At 53.9% G+C, this 20182-nt stretch overlaps 7 protein-coding genes across 8 annotated transcripts; all 7 read right to left on the reverse strand.

The window, feature by feature from the left end:
• Nucleotides 1-782: 782 nt before the first annotated feature.
• On the reverse strand, nucleotides 783-1160 carry ABB37_01850 (histone H4; the record flags this gene model as incomplete). The annotated part of the gene is made up of 1 exon (XM_015798507.1): nucleotides 783-1160. The coding sequence occupies exon 1, from the start codon at nucleotides 1083-1085 to the stop codon at nucleotides 783-785; it is 303 nt and encodes a 100-aa protein (XP_015661985.1). The 5' UTR covers nucleotides 1086-1160.
• Nucleotides 1161-2062: 902 nt separating this feature from the next.
• On the reverse strand, nucleotides 2063-4001 carry ABB37_01851 (hypothetical protein; the record flags this gene model as incomplete). Of its 2 annotated transcripts, none has more annotated exons than XM_015798509.1 (1): nucleotides 2063-4001. In XM_015798509.1, the coding sequence occupies exon 1, from the start codon at nucleotides 3659-3661 to the stop codon at nucleotides 2063-2065; it is 1599 nt and encodes a 532-aa protein (XP_015661987.1). In that variant the 5' UTR covers nucleotides 3662-4001. The 2 variants fall into 2 exon arrangements, with proteins under 2 accessions (XP_015661987.1, XP_015661986.1); XM_015798508.1 differs by having other exon boundaries at nucleotides 2063-3953.
• Nucleotides 4002-6715: 2714 nt separating this feature from the next.
• On the reverse strand, nucleotides 6716-8803 carry ABB37_01852 (hypothetical protein; the record flags this gene model as incomplete). Its single annotated transcript, XM_015798510.1, has 1 exon — nucleotides 6716-8803. One exon carries the CDS (start codon nucleotides 8801-8803, stop codon nucleotides 6716-6718), a length of 2088 nt encoding a protein of 695 aa, XP_015661988.1.
• A 1130-nt stretch (nucleotides 8804-9933) lies between these two features.
• On the reverse strand, nucleotides 9934-10812 carry ABB37_01853 (putative mitochondrial hypothetical protein; the record flags this gene model as incomplete). The annotated part of the gene is made up of 1 exon (XM_015798511.1): nucleotides 9934-10812. One exon carries the CDS (start codon nucleotides 10810-10812, stop codon nucleotides 9934-9936), a length of 879 nt encoding a protein of 292 aa, XP_015661989.1.
• A 475-nt stretch (nucleotides 10813-11287) lies between these two features.
• Nucleotides 11288-12357, reverse strand: ABB37_01854 (hypothetical protein; the record flags this gene model as incomplete). The annotated part of the gene is made up of 1 exon (XM_015798512.1): nucleotides 11288-12357. The coding sequence occupies exon 1, from the start codon at nucleotides 12128-12130 to the stop codon at nucleotides 11288-11290; it is 843 nt and encodes a 280-aa protein (XP_015661990.1). The 5' UTR covers nucleotides 12131-12357.
• Nucleotides 12358-15824: 3467 nt separating this feature from the next.
• On the reverse strand, nucleotides 15825-18094 carry ABB37_01855 (hypothetical protein; the record flags this gene model as incomplete). Its single annotated transcript, XM_015798513.1, has 1 exon — nucleotides 15825-18094. Exon 1 carries the CDS (start codon nucleotides 17268-17270, stop codon nucleotides 15825-15827), a length of 1446 nt encoding a protein of 481 aa, XP_015661991.1. The 5' UTR covers nucleotides 17271-18094.
• A 650-nt stretch (nucleotides 18095-18744) lies between these two features.
• Nucleotides 18745-19822, reverse strand: ABB37_01856 (hypothetical protein; the record flags this gene model as incomplete). The annotated part of the gene is made up of 1 exon (XM_015798514.1): nucleotides 18745-19822. The coding sequence occupies exon 1, from the start codon at nucleotides 19579-19581 to the stop codon at nucleotides 18745-18747; it is 837 nt and encodes a 278-aa protein (XP_015661992.1). The 5' UTR covers nucleotides 19582-19822.
• Between the last annotated feature and the right edge of the window lie 360 nt (nucleotides 19823-20182).

Consider the following 20182-nt stretch of genomic DNA (forward strand, 5'->3'; position numbering starts at 1 on the left):
GCGAAGCGATCACGTACCCGCTATGGGGCACAGGGTGTTCCTGAGGTAACGATTAATATGGAAATGGAGCGCTCAAAGGATTGTCGTTGTCAATCTGTGAGCTGAGGACCGTGCCCGAGAGAACTGCCGCGGTTTTGTCAATTTCTGTCGGTGGTGTTTTCGTTGAGAGCTTCATCGATGTGGTGTTTGAGCACCGTGAGCTCGCGTCAACATCAATACTCTTCTCTTTTGCGAGCATCGTAAGTGGCGGGAAATGGTTAAGCGAACAAAACAGTACGTGTTTATCTGTCTGTAGGTCAGCGTGCTTATGTGATTGCCGGTGCGACACTTTGATGAACGTCTTGCAGAATTACAATTGATAAAGGGGTCAGGATAAAATGCGGAAGCGCGTGCACAAAAAAAAAGGCAAAGAAGGGAGATAGAGAAGGCGGAAGAGGGACAGCGGTGCAGCGCCTCCACGGGAGGGGGGCAGTGCTTTATGCAACAAGTGATCGCACAGTTGTTGTGGTACCGATCGCACCTTGCAGAAGAAAATGGCGCTGTCCTTTTTTCTCTTTTACACTGTGCAGTACCAACAGTACTTTATCCGCACTCTCGGTCACGCCACTTCGATATAACACGCTTTGGGGCTTTGCTTTTTCTCTCTCTCTCTATCGTCTCTCCTCAGGGTAGAAGGTCAGGAAGGCAGTGGAAACAAGGAAAAAAATGAAGGGGAAAAAGAAGAATCTATAGGGGATGTGCTGGGCAGCAGGGTGCGTGCCACGCTTGACGACAGGCTCCGTTTACGCGTAGCCGTACAGGATGTGGCCGCGCTTGCGCAGCGCGTTCACGACGTCCGACGCCGTCACCGTCTTCTTGCGTGCATACTCGGTGTACGCGGTGCTGGAGCGCACGACGTCCTCGACGTAGGCCTTCAGCACGCGGCGCACCTCCTCGTAGATCTCACTCGAGATGCGCTTCACGCCACCACGGCGGGCCATACGGCGGATGGAGCCGCGGGTGATGCCGCGGATGTTGTCGCGGAGCACCTTCTTCTGGCGCTTCTGGCTGCCCTTGGCATCAGCGAAACGCTTTCCCTTGGCCATCTTGATAGAACTGTTAGGGTGTAGAAAGTAGTTTTCGTGGGGAAAGGAGAGGCAGGAACGCGGTAGAGGGCGATCTGAGCGTCATCGAGAGGGATACGGAGCAGCGAAAAGCGTCACATAACGTTGCACACGCAAATGGGGTTGTGTTGGGGAGAGGAGAGAAGGGATGTTAGATGAAAATGAATCAGAGTGAGAAGTCGCGCATATATTGTGGCTTCTTTCAGGCAGTTGAGAAGGCTCGCTTAGTCAAGTTGAGGGTTTGACACTTCATAAATTTTTCTTCTTTGAAGAAGGTACAATCGGCCACAAGGCCTCCAGCGCTTGTTGGTTTTCACATCCCTCTTTTGCGCTTCCGTTTTCCCCATCGCGATACGCACTAACGCAGTGTTTTCTGAGCCTCTCCGGCTCATTTTCGCGTAGAACAGTAAAACGTCGCAAATACGTACTCGACGGCGAAAGGAGAAGGTACGGGGAAGAACTAACGCACAAAGCAGTAAAGGCAGTAAAAAGGAGACAAAAGAAGTAGCTGGAAGTCTTGCAAAAGAACAACAGGAAGCGAGAAAGCAGAAGCAGAACAGAGTCAGTAAATATTTGTATTGCCAATTGAATGCGGCGATGTTTACTAGAGAGAAGATTTGTTGTGGTGTGTGGTAACTGGTGTCAGGGCTGCACTTTATACATAACGAGTCGTGCAATCCTGGAAATTCACTTGCCCAATAACACGAGAAAAGAGAAAGAAAATGGCAAGAGGAGACGTTTTCGTTTGTGCGTAGCGCCTGCTCCGCACTCATGTTCACAAAAACAAAGGCATCTCACACTCATTCCCTTGTTTACAACATGAATGATAGTACAGCAGAAAAGGAAAAGCGCGCTTTGGGAATTCGCAGAAGAATTAAAAACCAGACGTATGAACAGGCAAAACCAAAGCGAAAACGTGCGGCTGCGAAACAAGACGAAAACCATTTTTCAAGAGTAGGTCAGAAAGAAGAAACTAAGAAGAGCTGATGGTTGAGTTGCACCCCTCGCTCGCGCAATGCGGCGCACTCAGCCTCGCAGCACCCACTCGAAAAGCGTGTCCCGCCAATCCCGAGATATCGCAGGTGGGCGCATGACGTGAGTGGGGAGAGAGACGTGACAGCGATGCAAATGTGAAGATGAAGCTTGGCCAGCTGGCCGCACTGCGCAACAGCCTGCAGCGAAGTGTCATTGAAGGCGGTGTCGCATACACCTATCTCCTCTACCAGCTGCAGGCGCCGCAGCGGCGTAAAGTCGCGGAGAACGCGGCAGCCGTTGAGGAGAAACGTGCGCAGCGGCATCATCGGCGTGCAGAGCGCGTTAAGACACGCATCCGCAATAAGGCAGCCGGACAGGCAGAGGTGCTCGAGGTGCGTCAACTGCGACAACGGAGAGAACTTCGAGATGGAAGCGCAGCCGCTTAAGGTAACACGACGCAACTTGGTGCACTGCGCGATGGCCACCACCCCGGCGTCGTCCACCCACGTGTCGCGTGCGTCGAGGTCGCACAGGTCCCGCAGGAAGGCGAGAGGCCCAAAGACGTCGAGGAGACGGCACGATTCGATGTGCAGCTCCGCCAACTCCGGCAGCACGCACACCCGCTCGAGGTCGGAGTTGCGGAAGGCGGTGTGTCCGACGTGCAGACAGCTGAGTTGGTTCAGTTCTTCCAAAGGGGCAAAGTTGCCGAGGGCGTCGCAGTGGTTGAGAGCGAACGACGACAGCCGTTGACAGCACTTGCACAGGTGTCGCAGCTCGTGGTCGCGGAGGTGGGTGTGAGAGAGGTCGAGGCATGAAAGTTGAGTGAGGGCCCCTAATGGAGCAAAGTCATCGATGCCGAGGCAACCGCGCAGCTTCAGCGAGCGCACGCGGCAGCAGCCCGCAATCGCCTCCATCACCGCAACGTTGACGCCCGTCCCGCTCAGGTCGACCTCCTCAAGGTGGTGTAAATCCTTCAAAGGCAGCTGCTGCACCACGTAGTAGTCCCCCACCACAAGCTTGCGCAGGTTGCGGAAAACAGCATGGAGGTCGTCGGTCATGTTTACCGGCAGCGGCCGCGACGACTGCGACACCGTCGTGTGCTTCATCAGCAGCTCCCGCAGTCCCACCAGCTGCGAAATTGCCCGAAGACTAGAGATCTGGTTGCACATGTCGCACCGCGTGTTCAGGTTGAGACTCGTCACCGTCGCCGCACACAGTGGCACGCGCGCAACGACGTCTACTGGCGACTCCACGGAACTGTCGAGGCAGAAGTGGACGCTGCGGAGCGGAAACGGCCGGCGCCCGGCTGCGCTGCTCGGCCGCGTCAGCCACCACACCATGCGTTCGAACTGCTGCATATCGCCAATGGCGGCCACACGCTCCCCGTCTCGTGGGTCGAGGCCGAACATCACCCGCCCGGGTAGCAGCTCGGCGCTCCGGTGCGGAAACTCCGCAAAGGCAGTCATTTCTGCTGACTCTCGCGTGGCGGGGGAGGCAGCGGTGAGGGCTAGCGGAGTCGAAGTCGGATCATAAAAGGATGTGATGGCCGTAAGGGCGTCAAACGACAACGTGGAGGAAAACATCTCGGAAGAAAATGCGCGTCTACCTAGCTCAAAGAAGGAAAGTAGTTGTGATGGTATGTGAAAAAGAGGAAAAGAGGAAACGAAAACACTGAACAAGACGAAGACAGCAGAGACTGCTGGAACACGCTTGCGGTAGGCACGAGCAGCGGCTTACACGGCAGGAAATGAAGTAAAAGGGAAAGGAACGGGTATAGTAAGCGCGATGGCGTTGGGATTTCTAAATCTCACTTTACGTTTGGTAGTTTTCGTGTCCATGCATGACCAAGCGTGCGTTAAAAGAAAAAAGGGGATCTATGTACAGCGGGTTAGGTAGGGGAACAGAATGAGCCGAGTAAGTCGCTCACCGTTGTTGGGGATGAACATCCGAAGAGCGGGTAGGGGCGAGAGTCATGGAGAGTGGGGTGCGAAGAAATAACTTATTGGAAGAGACGTGTGCCTGCGTTTGCCCAGCAAAAACCACTCACACAGCTAATGGATGAAAAAACAGTTACAGCGTACATGAGCGCACCACACGGTCGTTTCATTGCCACCGACTGAAAAATCACCTTACGTACTTACCTCGCACATGCGAAGAACACCAAAAAGTCCATTTCACCTCTTAAAGCGTGGAAGAACAGTAGGCACTGTAGTTTGCATTCCCGTGGACAAACGCACGCATAAAGGCGAGGACGCAGTTCGCTTTCCTTACCTTTTTCCCCACTGCGCTCAAGACATCCTCTCGTTTGAAACGGATGTCGGACTCTGTGCTGTGGACGCTCACATCAAATACGGATGCTATTATTTTGATTTCTCAATTTGCATTACAATTGAAATCGCCTCATTTAAAAAGATATGGCACAACTACAACATCGCATGAAGTACAACTGAAACAACGCAAGCGCCACGGCTGATGGAGAAGGACGTGCTTAACAATGATAAAGAGAAAAAAGACGAGAATCATTATACCCCTCCCTCCATGCTCAGGCAACAATCGCGGCCCCCAGGAAATCCTCCGTCAACGCTGACACGCACGCAAACAAATCAATAGAAATGAAAAGTAGATTCGTCCGCCCGCGAACGAGAAAAAAAAAAGGCAAGTACGCCGGGAGGGTTTTCCTCCGAACACAGTAAAGCCTGTAGGCCGCTCACAGCACTATTTGAGGACTTTCGGCAAAAGCAAAAAAAGGAAAGGAAAGGGGGGACGAAAATACTCAGGAAACTCACACAACAAGTGCAACCCGTGCCCTTCATATACGATGTATGAATGTCCGTGTGCGTGTACGTTTGTGTGGGCGTGAACCACGAGTCTCGCCAATCTTTTTTTTTAAGCTGTATCTAGCCCTTGGAAACAACGCCCGTCAACGGACAGAGGAGAAAGAACAGAAGGAAAAGAAACATGGCCGAAGCGAAGAAACCTGATATCTCTCCACGTGCAATTCCGCTTTTGTTGTTAGGTAGAAATAGGAGTGATTTCGAAGCGCTCACCGACGACGCATTGAAACAAGAAAAATAGGAAAACGGCAGTAAGAAAGCAAGTACTCTCGGTTTTAATGAAAAACAGAAGCACAGAGAAAAAAAAAGGGAGAGACGCGCCACGGGAAGCATACCTGGCGAAAAGGAAGAAAAAGGCAAAGAGACTTGTAGTCTTATCGAGCCGTGTGCGCCGCCGCTGCACGCGTACTTTTGAGCTCACTACCATTCGTCCCTTCTCCCACGTGGGGTGCTACTCTTTATTCTACGAACTAAGTTTGTACCTCTGCTATCGCAACCATCTTTCGATAAAGCTCCTTCTCCTTCTCCTCATTTAGAAGAATCTTACGTCTAAACAAAAGGCTTAAATTGTCCCTACTTTTTATGTTTGGCAGGTAGTAATGCTCATACATACATACATATACGATGAAACGAAAGGAGGAAACAATTGTGTTTGGAAAAGGAATACTATGGGGTAGCCTCTGCACAAGGAAAATGGTTGAATCAGGCAGCAAAAAGAAGCGTATGCGGGCAGCTGCTTTCTGTGGCGTTTTCTTCTGTCTCGTATCGTAGCAGCAGTAGTAATACGTCGAACAAAAATATGCAGTGGCTTGCCGTGCGACGCCGCAGAACGCTGCGAAGGTGTGAATTTTAAAATGCATGACATCGCGCATGCGGCTGATCACTTTTTCTTCCATTTTATTTTTCTCTGGCACAGCCACCGAGTCGTGATGCCTGTTGTATCATGCAATTTGGCTTTCATCGCGTTTTGCGTCTTTCCTACTTTGGCACGGAGAATCCGAAGCAGTTGCCTCAAAAGCGCTTCAAGACGCGCAGCACTCACTCCGCCTTCTCTGTTGAGCTTGAAGGCAGAAAAGTGCCTTCGACAGATGTGCTCCGCCGTCGCAGAGCGCGCGCTACATCGAAGTGCCAGTAGGAAAGGGAAAGTGTGTGCCTCTGCGCTTCACACCACGGTGAGGCTTGGGTGCGCTTGTTTGGCAACGCACGCACCGCTGCACACATCAATGGACAGCGAAAACAAATAACCAAGAAAGGACATTCAAAACAGGACAATGATAAAACGAAGACGCTCCCGGGTAGACGCGATCAACGCAGCCGGCGAGGCGCATTTGCAGTCGCATAACCGAAGAGTCTCTGACAGGGTACCCCTTTCGAGCCGCTTTCCGCGTCGCAACGGTAAAATACTGGGTGTGTGGAGAGATGCCGGAAAGGCCTGCTAGCGCGATGATAAATAACAGCAATAAAAGGCGCAAGCGGGAAAAACAGATCGACGAGCGACAACGCAACAGCTGAAGATACAAAGAGGACCTCAAATGGAGAGCCACCAGAAGAGCGGCGAATAGAAAGGAAAAGAGCCTTCACGGATAAAAACAGCGAGACTCCCTCCCAGAACAGAAACGCCAGAGCAGTTGTTCTTCTCGGCGAGTACGGAAAGCTCGAGGAAAAGAGAAAGGTGTTTGTTTTGCGTTCAACACGGCCAAAATTGACTGTTACTCTGTCTTCACTTTGGCTTCAAGCGCACAGATGGGGAAGCGAAGAGGCCGGCGCGAAGAGATGGCTAAATGCCAGGGGCGACCTTCGTGCCTAGTTGCGCTTCACGGACCAGAGCTTCAGTTTGTCGTCCAGCGAGGATGTCAACAGCTTGTCGCCCTTGATGTCCATGTGGTACACGGTGCTGAGGTGGCCAGTGATGGTTTCTACGTGCTCCGCATCCTGGGTGCGCCACACCATAACGCTCCAGTCACGCGCGCACGAGAAGATGTACTTGTCGTCCTCAGAAAAGAGGGCGTGGTGCACGGAAGTCTTGTGGCCCTCCATCGAGCGCAGACGCGTGCCGGTCTCCACGCTCCACAGCATCAGCTCGTAGTCCATGCTGCCACTCACGATGAGTTTGTCGCTGTGTGAGAAGGCCACCGTCCACACAGTGCCGATGTGGCCTACGAGCGACTTCACCTCCTTACCAGCCGCCCAGTCCCAGATCTTGATTATGCGATCGTCGCTACCGGACACGACGTACTTGCCGTTGTCGCTGTTGCTGAAGGCGCAGGAAAACACAGCCAACGTGTGGCCCTTCAGCGTGACAAGCTTGGACTGCGTGTCCGCGTTCCACACACGCACGGTGTGGTCGCACGACGCACTAGCGATGTACTCGCCGCTGGGGTTGTACTTCACACAGTACACCTTGTCCTCGTGTCCTTTCAGCGTCGCAATCTTGCTGAACGACGACGTGTTCCACAGCTTGATCGTGCGGTCGTCGGACGAGGAGACGACGCGGTTGCCCTTCGGCGAGAAATCGCACGACAGCACGAAGCCGTTGTGGCCGCCTTTCATCACCGTGCAGCTGCCGGTGCGCACGTTCCACACGCGGACAGAGCGGTCGCGGCTCGCCGTGACGAATAGGTCGCCCTTCGGTGCAAAGGCGCAGCAGTAGACAGCCAGGGAGTGGCCGGAATACGTGCGATCTTCCGTGACGGTGAGCTCGCCGTTCGAGTAGGGCTTTGCCTTCGTCGTGATCACCTGCGAACCGACGGCGCTCACGCTCTGCTGCTGGTTTTCCGTGATCTGGTCGTCAATCTCCTTCGCGCGGGTGTCTGGGTTGGAGCAGATAAGGCGCAGCTTCTTCGGATCACCGTTCACGACCATCTCAAGGTACATAGCCAGCACGTCATCGTCATCCAGCTCGATCACGTCGTCGCCCTCGTAGAAGGACAGCACCATCTTGCGACCGAACTTCTTTTCTACCACCGCGAGGAACTCCTCAAACGTCATTGAGGCCGTCGCGTAGATCAGCTTCGTGCCGCTCGTGTTGTTCTCCTCCTGCAGGTACACAGCGATCTTGCCGGACGTGCGCGCCGTCAGCACCTCCGCCTTGTGGTCCTCGGCCTCGCGACGCGGCTTCGGCTCCTCGCGCAGCAGCGCAGCCACATCCGTCGTCGGCCCCTCCAGCACCTGCCGAATGAAATCGTTCAGATCGTCGCGCTGCTTCACTGACATGCCGGCCAGCTCGTCGATGGCGTCGTAGGTGTTGCTCTCTTGGACGGAGGGCGAGGAGGCGGAGGCGGAGGCGGACGCGGGTGACGGCGCCTTCGGCGACGACGTCGAGGTGGCGATCTCGGCCGTGCTGTTGGCGTCCTTGTGGTGCTTGCTCTTCTTATTCTTCATGGCCTGGACCATCTCCCAAATCTCCTCCTCCGTGGCGGAGTCCTCTGTCAGGTTCGCACGGTACGTCTCCACCGCCATCTCCGGTGTCACGTCCTTCTGCTTCGACAACAGCTGCATCACCGCGTTGCGCTTGCCGCTCGGCAGGCCCTGGTACGAGAACTGCTTGCCCGCGTAGGTCAGTGTGATCTTCTGCGGTTGCTCCTGCTCCCCGGCGCCGGTGTGGGGGTGGGAGGGGGTTGTGGCGGCAGCAGCAGGAGGGGCAGCGCCACCGTTCTTGCCCCGTTTCTTCTCCTCGCGGATCGCCTTTGCCTCGGCGTACATCTCCATCACCTGCTCATCCGTGAAGTTCGACTGCGTTTCGATGTTCTCGCGGAAGGTGGGCAGCACCACGTCCTCGCTCACGCCCATCTTTGCCAGGATGTCAATCAGATCCTTCGGCCGCTTCTCCCGGTGGCCCTCGTAGGTGATGCTCTTCCCCGTAATGCGGAAGTTCAGCTTTTCCTTGGCCATCGTGACGTGCGGTGTGCTGCGGTTCGTCGAAGGAAACAAGAAATGTGGAGGAAAATCACGCAATCCCGCGGTGTCGTTGGCGGCAGCGGTAGGCAACTCTCGAGACACAACTCTGTATAACGCCGACGCGCAGAGACGGGAAATAGATGTTGAAGCACGCGAAGATTCACACGATGGAAATACGCACGAGACACGGAAGAAAAGAGAATGCAAAGGTTTTCTCCTCGACGACACTTCACACCTCAAAGAAATCGCTACACGTGAAACCAAAAACAGACAGCTACAAAATACTTTAAAAAAAAATAAAGAAAGAGGTGGAGGGGACAACTCCAAATTATGTCTCCAGTTTTTCTCTTTTTAATGAAACACAGTAGAAAGAACGCGCGAGAAAGCAAAGTAGAGCACGCGGATGCGTAAAGGATGCAGAGGCAACGGTAAATCTGGCAGAGTAAAGCACAAGGAGGGGGAGTAACGTGAGAGAGTAGCAGGTGACAAGAGGGAGTTACACGTGTTGAACCTATGGTGCAGTGACACTGGTGTTTGGAATAGCAAGCAGACCGACATCATCATGCGTGCACAATGCACAGGAACGAATCGCAGCAGGCGGATTATGCAAATTTAAAAGCAAGTACGTGCAGAGCAGCTGGCTGAAACTACATCAATGTAGATGCAGCTGCACGCATTTCATCTTCGCCTCTTTTTTGATGGACGAAGAAAGCAGGCCGACAAATATCACGTCAATTTTGGCCCGTGGGGGGTTATTCCTTTTCGCTTGTGCGTACGAGATGAAAGAGATTTGGTTGTGGAGACAGAATAGACACGCAACAGACACGTCAGCGCCCCGCCACCGGCGCGGCAGCCATACACACCAACACAGCCAACACACACACACACAACAGAATACACTCTGAAAGCGCGATGAAGATAATACATGAGAGGAGAAGATAACGTGATGTGCCTACGCATGAAGCGTGAAGATAGGAGGTGAGAAAAACCTCTCCATTTACTTGGCATGGTGAGGCAGCTGCACCGTACTCTGCACCTACTCATTCACCGAGTCTTGTATCAGCCAAAGCGCTCCCGTGCAAGGGTCCACAAACGAAAAGTCCTCCTCGCTGTACAATCGCATATCAGCTGGACTCGAACGTGCTATCCGCGCTGATGTCCATCAGTGCTTTCAGCAGCTCCGTGCTCTTAAAAGTATCGCTGTACTGCAGCAGCTCCTGCCGCGTCACCCACGCGTGGTCCTGCGGCTTCGGCTCGAACAAGTCGAACCGCGGCCGCCCGGATAGGTACGTGGCGGAGTAGACAAACAGACGCGTGTTTTCCTCCTCCAACACCACCGTCGCCTGAGGGGCGTTGGACCAGAGGAAGCACTCGAGGCCGTCAGCGTTGTGCGAGGACAGAGCCCGGTCGACCGTCATGCGCAGCGACTCGTCGTCTTTGCGCGCCGTGTGCGGGATTGCCCACTTCCCACTTTCCGCCTCCTGCACAATGAGGTAAAGAAAGTCGTCCATCTTTCGATGGAGAGTGTGGCGCGGCGGGGGGTGGTCGCTGAGGGCCGACGGACTCCACGCGTCCGCCGCCGCCACCCGCTTCTCAGGCGAGTAGCGCTGCAGAATCACCTTCGTGGCGTCTTGATACAACTCTAGACCGAAAAAGTTGCCTCTAATCTGAGATGCATCGGTGCGGTTTAGGACGTCCATCGACTGCCCTCGACTGGCGAAGAACGCGGTGGCGGACTCGGTCGACTCGTGTCGGCTGTACCGCTGGTGCTCTCGCTCGAGCAGGTAGCCCATCTCCACCTCCAGCGGGTGCGGTGTGTGCTTTACGATTTGGTTGCGGTGAATGAGGTAGCCGACGTGGACGCATTGCGAGGGCAGCGGGTCGGCGACGTGCACCTGCGGGAGCACGGGGGTGCGGTGCTGCGCGTGAAAAGCGCGGCGTGGCGTCATCGTGGCCGTGGCGAGAGCCGCAGGGGCCAACTTTCTGGAGCAGAAAAGCCGCATCGTTCACAAATGTGGAGCGGCAGAAGACGGCAGAGGCGCGACACCGTTGCTTCTTTACTGCAGGGTATGTGTGTGTGGGGGGGCGTGTGTGTGTTGCGCCGAATTGGATGCGAGCGAGCGCAATCGGCGGAGGTGGGCGCAGAAAACAGAGTTGGATACGAAAAACTGCAGAGCTGGAAATTGCGCGGGAATGCGCCACCCAGTGAAAGTGAATGTACAGCGAAGATGTGCTTTTTTCAATCACCACCATGAATTTGCTGATGCTTCGAAAAGCCGCGGAAGCACTCGCAAGTTGTTACTTTCAGTCATTGTGACGCCCTCTGACCCCGTACTCGTACTTGGGGAGGTTGCACGTGCGGCTTCCACTCCAATGCAGCCACAAAGAAGCCACTCCGTGAAAGGAGCGCCGATGAACGAGCAAAGCGTGCAGCGATTACAAAGTGGCCTATATATAGTGCGCATGTGAACAAGGCCGTTACGCCGATCTTCTCTCCTCCTCTTCCTCCTCCTTCGTCTCATGAAAAGCCTGTGAGGTGGTATGTGCTGGCGTCGATGCCGGATCGGTGGTAGTCTGGGCCTCCGTCACAGGCGCCTCTAGCTGCTCCACGCGGGACTCCAGTCGCGCCATTCGCTGCCTCACATCGTCGAACGCCGTCGCAACACGCCGCTCGATCATAAAAAGCTGCCGCTGCAGTCCGAGGAGGGACTCCACCACATTTGCACCGCCTGCCCCGGCAGTGTGTCCCAGCGCTTCCCCTGCCACTAAGGGATCGGTGGAAGTAGCCAGGCACGGCGCAGGCACCGCAGCCTCCTTCAACAGCACAAGGCAAGTCATCGCGACGCAGACTTCACTGCGGGGTGTGCGGCCGAACAATTTCAGCCGGTAGACGTGCAGCGGGGGAAAGAGGGCACCACCGCCGCCGTGGCAAAGAAAGTGGGCGTACAGGTTTGTCGATGCATCGGCGAGCTGCGCCTCCTGCGTGAGTAGCGGTGCCGTGGCCGTTGCCTCACCTTTCGTATTGGTTCCTCCTCCGGTTGCTTCGTGGATCTCCAGCACACGGGCATTGGCCACGATGCACAGTGCGAAGACACCGCGGTCACCTACTGTCAGCTCCATCCACGGCGCCGCTGCAGGATTTGTCAAGGTGCTCCGTGTAGGTGAAAGAGGCGTCGTGTGCAGGGCGCTCTGCACCAAGTTTTCTGCCCGCTCCATTCCCTCCTCCTCCAAGCGGAGGCACACCACGCGGTGAGAGAGTCTGTCACCGTCGTCCTCGCCGGACCAGCTGTAAGTGAGGGAAAAGGGGGAGGGCGTCGGCATGGGGTGTGCGCGGGCTTTGTTGCTGCTGCGTCCAAGTGAAGGGTTGTGTGCTCAACGCCCTGTCAGCAGAAGACAGTGTTTTCTCGAGAGAGAGAGAGAGAGAGAGACTGTGGAGAAACCATGAATTGCTCGCGTTTCCCTCATCAAGGAAATGTGTGAGGCGACACGAATCCGCCGAGGCCTCGAAGTAACTCGCTGCCTTGCGTGTTTGCTGCGTTGTCGGGTCCTGAGCAGCGAGCACCGAGTGCGGAAGGAACAGAAAGAAGAGAAGAAAGAGGTGAGCGAGAGTTCTGAAGCGGGTGAAGGAAGCAGTGCGGCGTTGGAGCCATGAACGGCGTGCTTGCATTCTGCGTAAGTTGGAATAAGAGCTCGAGGCCGCTTTCCTTCATTTGAAGAGATGAACGGACGGTATAATTCACGTTCGCATTGGTAGAACAAGGTGCTACGTGGATTGGCACAAGAGCCGTGCCTGAAGGCCGTCCGTTGCATTGCTTCCGCGTAGCCCAAAGAGAAACGTCAGCTGAACGTATCCCTGTTTGGCCGCACAACGCACCGGAATTCAGCCTAAAGGCTGCGTATTTCGAAATACTATTCGCTTCTCTGGGTTCATCGAACCTGACAGGCGGTGGGTTCCGACCCCCGCACGACCGTTAATTCGATACCTGTTGGCGCTTTCCGTCTTGCTTTTGTCGCTTGATGCCCTACGCCCTGAAAGCACGCGTCTCGGCGGAGGTTGTTCATCGGGCAGGCGACACCCCCAAAGGGAGACAAAGAAAAAGAAGCTTTAGAAAAAAAAAGAGTAGAAAAGAAAAAACACGGCTGTCTTGATAATTTCGATGCGCGCCAAAACATGTTCTCATCGGCGCTAAAATATTTACTTCAATAAAAGAAACATGAAGTTCTCCTTCTCTTTTTCTGTTAATTGTGCAGGGAGTTGTCTGTGCCTGTGCGTGTGTGCGTGTACTTCAGTATAACACATCGCAGCATTTACGTCATGTGAACACGATCCAGGAGCCCGCATCAGCACACACATTGCTCCCAGGTCGTCCTCTCATTCTCAAATATATTTTTTTTCCTTCTTCACTCGCCTCGGGTGTACTCTGTCGTGCGCACGTCAATGAGAAGAAAAAAGGACTGTGACGCTTAACGCTATCACCGAGTTCATCTAACGTGAATGGTGACACGCAACCAGGCATGCACACAGAGGTGCATCATATACATAAAGCAAAAGAAGCCGTCTTAAATATTTTACAATTAACACGGAATGTTTACGTTGCTATGCGTTCTCTGGACGATTTTTGGTGGTGACCGCATCCGTCAAAAGACACGTGCTCAACTCTATTATAGACTTCATCTTCCGCATTTGTCAGTGTTGCTTTCACAGGTGCGATACGGCAGCTGTGTTTGGTAAGTTGACAGCAACACAGCATAAAAGGCTAAAGAGTGGTGTGAAGCGGCAAGGTGAAAAAAGCCGGCTGCGCATCCGTAAAGGAAAGACACACCCGCAGGCGTGTGTTTGCGTGCGTGAGGAAATAAAGTTCTGTCGCTCTCCACCGAGAAAGGGTCCCTCATTGAGTGCAGCCTCCACAAGCCATTCGCAGCGGATGTACAGCAGCAACAAACGGAGAAGCACGTGGCGCATTTTGGCGTCGCTCTCATCCCTGCAGTGCTTCCTTCGCCACTTTTCACCGCTGCTGTTTTTCTTCCCTCTCTTTGACACTTTCGCGGCGTCCGGAAGAATGTAAAACGGCGGCTCCCACGCGTGAGAAGGAGCGAGAAAGAAAGCGACGCGCAAACAACAAAACTAGCATCGAGAACATCGGCAAACTGGTAGAAAAAAGCACGTATAAACGAAATAATAAACTAAAAAAAAAACATCGTGTATACCGTTAAATTGGTGCTTTATACAGAGTTTGAAGTAACACACGCGTCGAGTGTCTCCTCTTGCCTACGCATGTTGCTTTTTACGAGCTGTTCCCTCTCCGCCGCCGCTGCAAACAGCCTTGTCCTGCGTAATCAAGACAATAATAAAAAAGTGCGTTACTACAGTTTCTATTTGCTTGTTTTTTGTAGAGAGCGCTTAGGCGTTCTTCGTGTATTACTCGCTTCCTGTGGGATGGTAGGCTCAGGCGGTTTCCTCCGCCTGGTAGCTCGCACTCGGCTCCCGACGGAAAACGGAATGTCTTGCTCTTTACGCGCATCCTGGAAAGATAGAACAAAGCCCACTTGCTTCGGCGGTTGAGAGGGACACAGAAATGACACATAGAAACCTATCTAAAGAGTTTTTTTTTAGGAAAAGACTGTCTTTGAACGCCATGCAGACTCATCCAATCCAAAAGGAAAAGAGAACTGCACAGAACTGGGGGCGGTGCGGAGAACCGGGCACGGCCATAACCCCTCCCTCCGTCCCGTCTCGTCCTTCCTTCGTCAACGCACATTTCTGCCGTTATGTGTGTGTGCGTCGTCTGTGCATGTGAAACCGGTTTCTTACCGTTTCGCATACAGACCACCGCACACGCATACCGTGCTCCTGCGCACGCTTGCCGTCAGGGTTGAGCTGTTTATGCGGTGCCATAGGGTGTCGTCCCCGCGAAGGAAGGAAAATGATCGCTGCAGAGACACCAACACCGTAGCACCAAGAAAGGGATGTCGCAGCCGGACGACCAAGCAAAAGAATATCAATGACCGCAACGCAAAACGGAGCGGCACGTGACGGGGAAACTGCCGGCGCTGGCCATCAAAACAAATAGGGGTGCGAAGAAGAGAGAAGTCGCGGACGTGCAACAAAGCATTGCGTCTCGCAGTGAAACTCGCAGCAGGAAAAGCACGTCGCAACAGAAAACGCAAGTGTGAAACGCGCAGCCCAACACGACCCGGACGCAAGAGACGCAGCGGTGATGACTGAGGAGCAGGAGGAAAGGGAAAAGTGGCGGCGAGGGGAAGAGACGAAAAGAAGCCGAATTAAGCACCGCTGCAATGCAAATCACCTCAAAACGAAAAAAACACTCGAAAGAGAAGAACATCAGAAAAGGAAAAGATTCAACGGATGGAAACTGAAACGAGGAATACTTGAGGCGGCACTTAAACGAAGCCGTTTGTTGATATCCTTGTGGGGAGAGATGTGTGAAAGAAAAAGAGAAAAAAAGAGTTTAGAAAATAAAATAATAATAACATCAATAAATGAACCTCAGCGGACAACCCGACTGTATTACGGTTGAGCTGGTGCCGACTCCATCCACCGTCGCTCAAAGACTGTGTCGTGAGCGGGTGTGTGTGTGTGTGTGTGGTGTTGACATCGGTGCCTGCACATCGACAGCGGTTCTCGTGCACGCAGCAAGAATAAAAGGAAATCTGAAATTGAGCGAAAGAGAAGAACAGTGAAACATTGAAAAAAGAGAAACGATCACGGCGAAAGAGAAACAAAAATATATATACAATGGAAGGGGAAAAATCGAATCAGAACGTTTGGAAAAAGAAAGAAGGAAAAAAAAATGCGGAGGGGGAAACGGTGTAGATCACGTGCGCGGAATGGCGGCGGCGACTCCTCACGGTGCAGCGCATTCTCTCTCCTCGATTTTCAAAATAATCGCTTTTGCTATTTTTGTTGCCGAGACTTCTAATCCTTCGGACGCTGACAATCCCATGTGTTAATTTGACTCTTCTCTCCTGATTTGGCGATGGTCCTGCTTCCGGATTACTTTGGAGAGGCGTCCACCGGGCAGCAGTCCATGGATGTGCTCTTGTACAGGACGTCGTAACGGCTCTTGAGCTTCGCCTCGATACGGTGGCCATAGGGGCTGGTGTGAAGAAACGGCGTGACGGCGTCGTAGACGCACTTGAACTCGTACTGGTCCACGGCACTGCCAATGACGGCTTGCAAGACGTAATTGCCGAAGCTGTTCTGCATGAGGCGCTGAAGGTTCGACAGCTCAAAGATGAGCTCCGTGACGATTCGCTGGCGAGATTCGCCGCGCAGCATGCCGATGATGCGCTCCATCACATTGGAGCTGTACTTGTCACACGACAGCTCCACCCAGTGCCCTTGGAAGCTCTCGACGAGGTCCTCAAACGACACGTAGCCGTCCATGTTCTTCAGGATGCATTGCACCACGTAGTTGCCGAACTGATCCGTGGCGAGGTCAGGCAGGATGGGCACTAGCTCGTTGATGAGGGCTTTTTTCTGCGCCGGCATGGCGTACTCGACGATGCGGATAATGACGATGCAGCCCTGCTGTGTCATGGAGAGCCGCTTGCAGTCCGTCTTGACCACCTCGACGAGTGGCATGAGAGCCTCCGATTTGTGGTGCTCGAAGATCGCCTGCAGAACACGGCGGGTGTGCTGCGTAGCCGTGGCCATCTGCAGCACCACCGCCGGGTCGATGAACGGCACCAGCGCCTCCATCTGCTCCGCGGTGATGTACTCAATCAACGTGCGTACCACGTGGCATCCGTGCTGATCCACTGCCACCATGTTAAACTGCGGTGCGATCTCGTCGTAGATCATCTGAATCTTGTCCACGTGCTGCAGGCGCAACACACTCAGCAGCAGTAGCCGACCGCGCCAGGACATGGCGGTGGCCGCGATGCCACCCACCACACCGAGGAACTGCTCCTCCAGCGTGGAGGCCAACACACTCGCCTCACCGCCACCGCTGACGTCAGAGGCGGCGTAGACGGGACGTGTCGCATTCAGCAAACCGTGCGGCACGGCGACAGAGTTGCTGCACCGCATAGCGGAAGAGTTGTAGGGGTTTTGGTACCCGCTGGGGAAGCCGTCCACGACGGGCGTCGTGCAGGAGGAGGCGTACGGGTTGTGCGTGTAGAGCCTCCCAGCGGGCTTTACCGCGTCGAAGGTTTCGTAACCGCTCGGCCGGCTGGGAATGTAGGCGGTCTGCTGCCCCGATGACTGCTGCGGCGTCAGCGTTGCCGCACTCATCGCTGCGACAGAAGGAGGCATCGATAAAGCGCTGCCGTCCGACAGGGCGCTGCTGGCGCTACCTTGCAGGCCGCTGTTAAAGGGCGTGCGGTACGGCTGCGGATTCTTTTTTGGTGCCGCACCCATGACGAAGGGTGTTTGCGTGTCCTGGTAATTGGACTTGTACACCATCGAGGTGTAGTAGTCCTTGGGAGCGCCGGGCATGATGACGGGGAGGGGGCGGTTTGTGTGTTTGTCCATGTGCGGCTCCTGAGGGGCGGCGGAGAGGGAAGTAAAAAAATGGCAGGAAAAGATTTAGCACGCAGAGCTCTGCTATTAACGCACACGCAAGGAAGGCGCACCACGCGGTGAGTGGGAGAGAGAAATGCTGGACTCGAGAAAGGTAAAAGAAAGGCGATAGCTTACGAATCGAAATACAACGCCTCCGCAGAAGGATGTATAGATCGGTGCGGTGTGCGCGTGTGTGTGTGTGTGCAGTTTTTTTTTCCCCAATTACGAGTCACTCCACCTGAATGGGGAGATGGGTTTTTCTTCTTCGGTTTTCTGCTAGAAGGAGCTTTCAGGATGAGAAGAACCGCACAAGGCCCGCTCGCTCAGGGCGATAACAAGAACAGAACAGTAAAAAAGAGAAGGGAGATAAATGACAAATAAAAGGATCAACACAGCGAGAGGATATACGCAAGTTTCTACGGACAAAAGCTGCTGCCTGCTACGATGCGAGGCAACCTTGCGTCTCCACGCAGAAGAGGAAGATATTTGTTTGCGTGTCTGTTGTCACCGTTGTTGGCGCAGTGACGGACAGCAGACGAAGAAAAGAGCGGTCTAATTTGAAACTACTACTAAATCGCAGCGCAGGAAGGAAAATCCTCGCCCACACAGTGCACTGCGATCTCTCAATACGAGGCGTTGTGTGTGTGTGTGTGTTGATACGCCGTCTTCATACAGGCGAAAAGAAAAATTGAAACGGAAACAGGCCGCGTAATGTACAACTTCTCTTCCCTTTTCGTTTTAATACAGCACGTGCTACCTGTGCAGTTGAAAGAACGAGATCAGCGGAGCGGGGGGAAGTAAAAGGAGAGAACCAGAGTTTACCCCAACAACGTGTGTTGGTCAGAGGCGGCCGCAAAAGCGCGCGTGCGCTCACGGCAGACGCGAAATGAAACGACAGCGCGACAAGCAGCGCAGAATAGAAAATCCGTTCTGCACCCGTCTGTAACGGCAAAAGAAAAGAGTGGAAATCAAAGTAGAAGATTTTTTCTTTTTATCTCTTTTTCTCTTAGGACATCGCTTCCTCCACAAAGAGGGCTTGTTGTTGCTCTTCACGCCAGGTGCTTCTGTCAGACAAAACTCTTACTGAAGCGTACGAATCCTTTTTCTTTGTCATCGAACCGTTTCTTGCGGTACCGGATCATGCACGGATCCACGACGGTTATGCCTCATCAGCGTCGTCGCTGCGACACCTGTGGCCTGGCACATCTTCCTGAGAATGAACCAACAGTTTGTGGCGAAGATTCAGGCGAGAACGGAGGCAACACCGCCTCTCCCACGTAGAATGCCACGCACCATCCGCATTCCCTGTCGTCTCCGCCGATTCGGCAGCTACGCCTCCCTTCTTTGTTTCCACCTTGTCCGACTTCCTTTGGTTTGGTTCAGCGTACACACGTGAAAGGACGCCGGACTACATGGGACCGGTAGAGTTTTCAGTTCTAGGTTTCGCACTGCTGACCTTCAAAGGCTGTTGTGCCTGCGCTTTGCGACTCCACATGTGGCGGTTCGCCTCCATCGCTTGCTCTTCCGCCTCTCCTTCTCTCCGGCTGGGTGAAGATGCCGCTGCAGAAACACTGAGTGCTGGTGCTTGACGTGCGGCGTAGCGTCGAACACTGTCCTCAACAGAGATGACCTGCTCCCTGGCGTAGCGGCTCTGCACCTTGTCGAGGTGTTGCAGTATGGTGGTCGCCAGCGAGCGCCATTGCACGACCTCGTACACGCGGACGTCGGCCTCCTTGCGCAGCTTCTGAACCTGATCGGAGAGCTTCGTCGTCCGTCTGTCCATCGCGTCTAAAAGCTGCGAGGTGGCTGCGGCTTTCGCCTCCGCCGCGTCCACTTTTTCTTTCCAAGCCGCCTCTTCCCTTTCCTTTGCGAGCTGCTGAGTCTGGAGATGCTCCGCCGCGACTACCAAGTCATCTCGCAGCCCCGCCGCGCATTCCTTCAGTGCTGCGTTCTCCGCCTCGATAGATTGGATGCGGCGTTGCAGTCGTGCTTCCGCTGCGTACGAGCCGCTGCTGCCGACACCGTGATGCGTAGTGGCTATCGCCGTTGCATTGGAGTGGCGCAGCTGGTGGGCCTCCAATTCCTCTACGCGCGTCTTCAACGTGGCGACCAATTCTCTCTGCCGTTCGATGATGTGCTGCTGGTCCTGAATGGTTTGCAGCGTGAGAGCATCGAAGGCGCTGTTGTTGTTGCTTACCTTCGGTGACGCGCACGCCGAACCGCCCCCGCCCCCCGTGCTGTCCATTAGCCTCTGTACAAGTAAAAGACACTATTTGATGAGATGCTCGACTCGGCAGACAAAATAATCCATGAAAGAATGCCACGGGTGGCTGAAGCTTTACATCCAATAGGAAGAAACAAAGGGCAGAGTGATGCAATCGTTTTTGATCGGTCTTCTCTTCGTCTCGTAGTACGGGCAGCACGGTGGCTCCTGCGCACTTGATGTGGCTATTTCCAGTTTGCAACGCAAAGGAGAATGTACATACTACAGAAGAAGAGAGAAGAGAAAGATGCGTGGAGAGTTTATCGATACACCGCAGAGCCTATTTAACGCTGCGAAGAAGATGTGCCGAAGGGGAGAGACGTCCGTGAGTCAACAGCCATCCAGATGCAGCATAAAGTACTTCATTCTTCGGCTAAGCATATCGTAATCATTTGCTTTTGTGGGTAGTGAAGCTGTAGAGAAGAAAGAAGACGTGTTGTCGAACGGCGTGGATTCAATGGATCGACGATGCGACTTCGTCCTTCGTCGCGAACGTTCCTGTTTTCCTTCTTTCCTTTACTTATACCGTACTTTTCATTCGTACCTCATCTACGCAGGTCTGTGAGCCTCGCTGCTATGTCAA

Source organism: Leptomonas pyrrhocoris, assembly GCF_001293395.1.
Source record: "Leptomonas pyrrhocoris isolate H10 chromosome Unknown, whole genome shotgun sequence".
NCBI classification, from domain to species: domain Eukaryota; phylum Euglenozoa; class Kinetoplastea; order Trypanosomatida; family Trypanosomatidae; genus Leptomonas; species Leptomonas pyrrhocoris.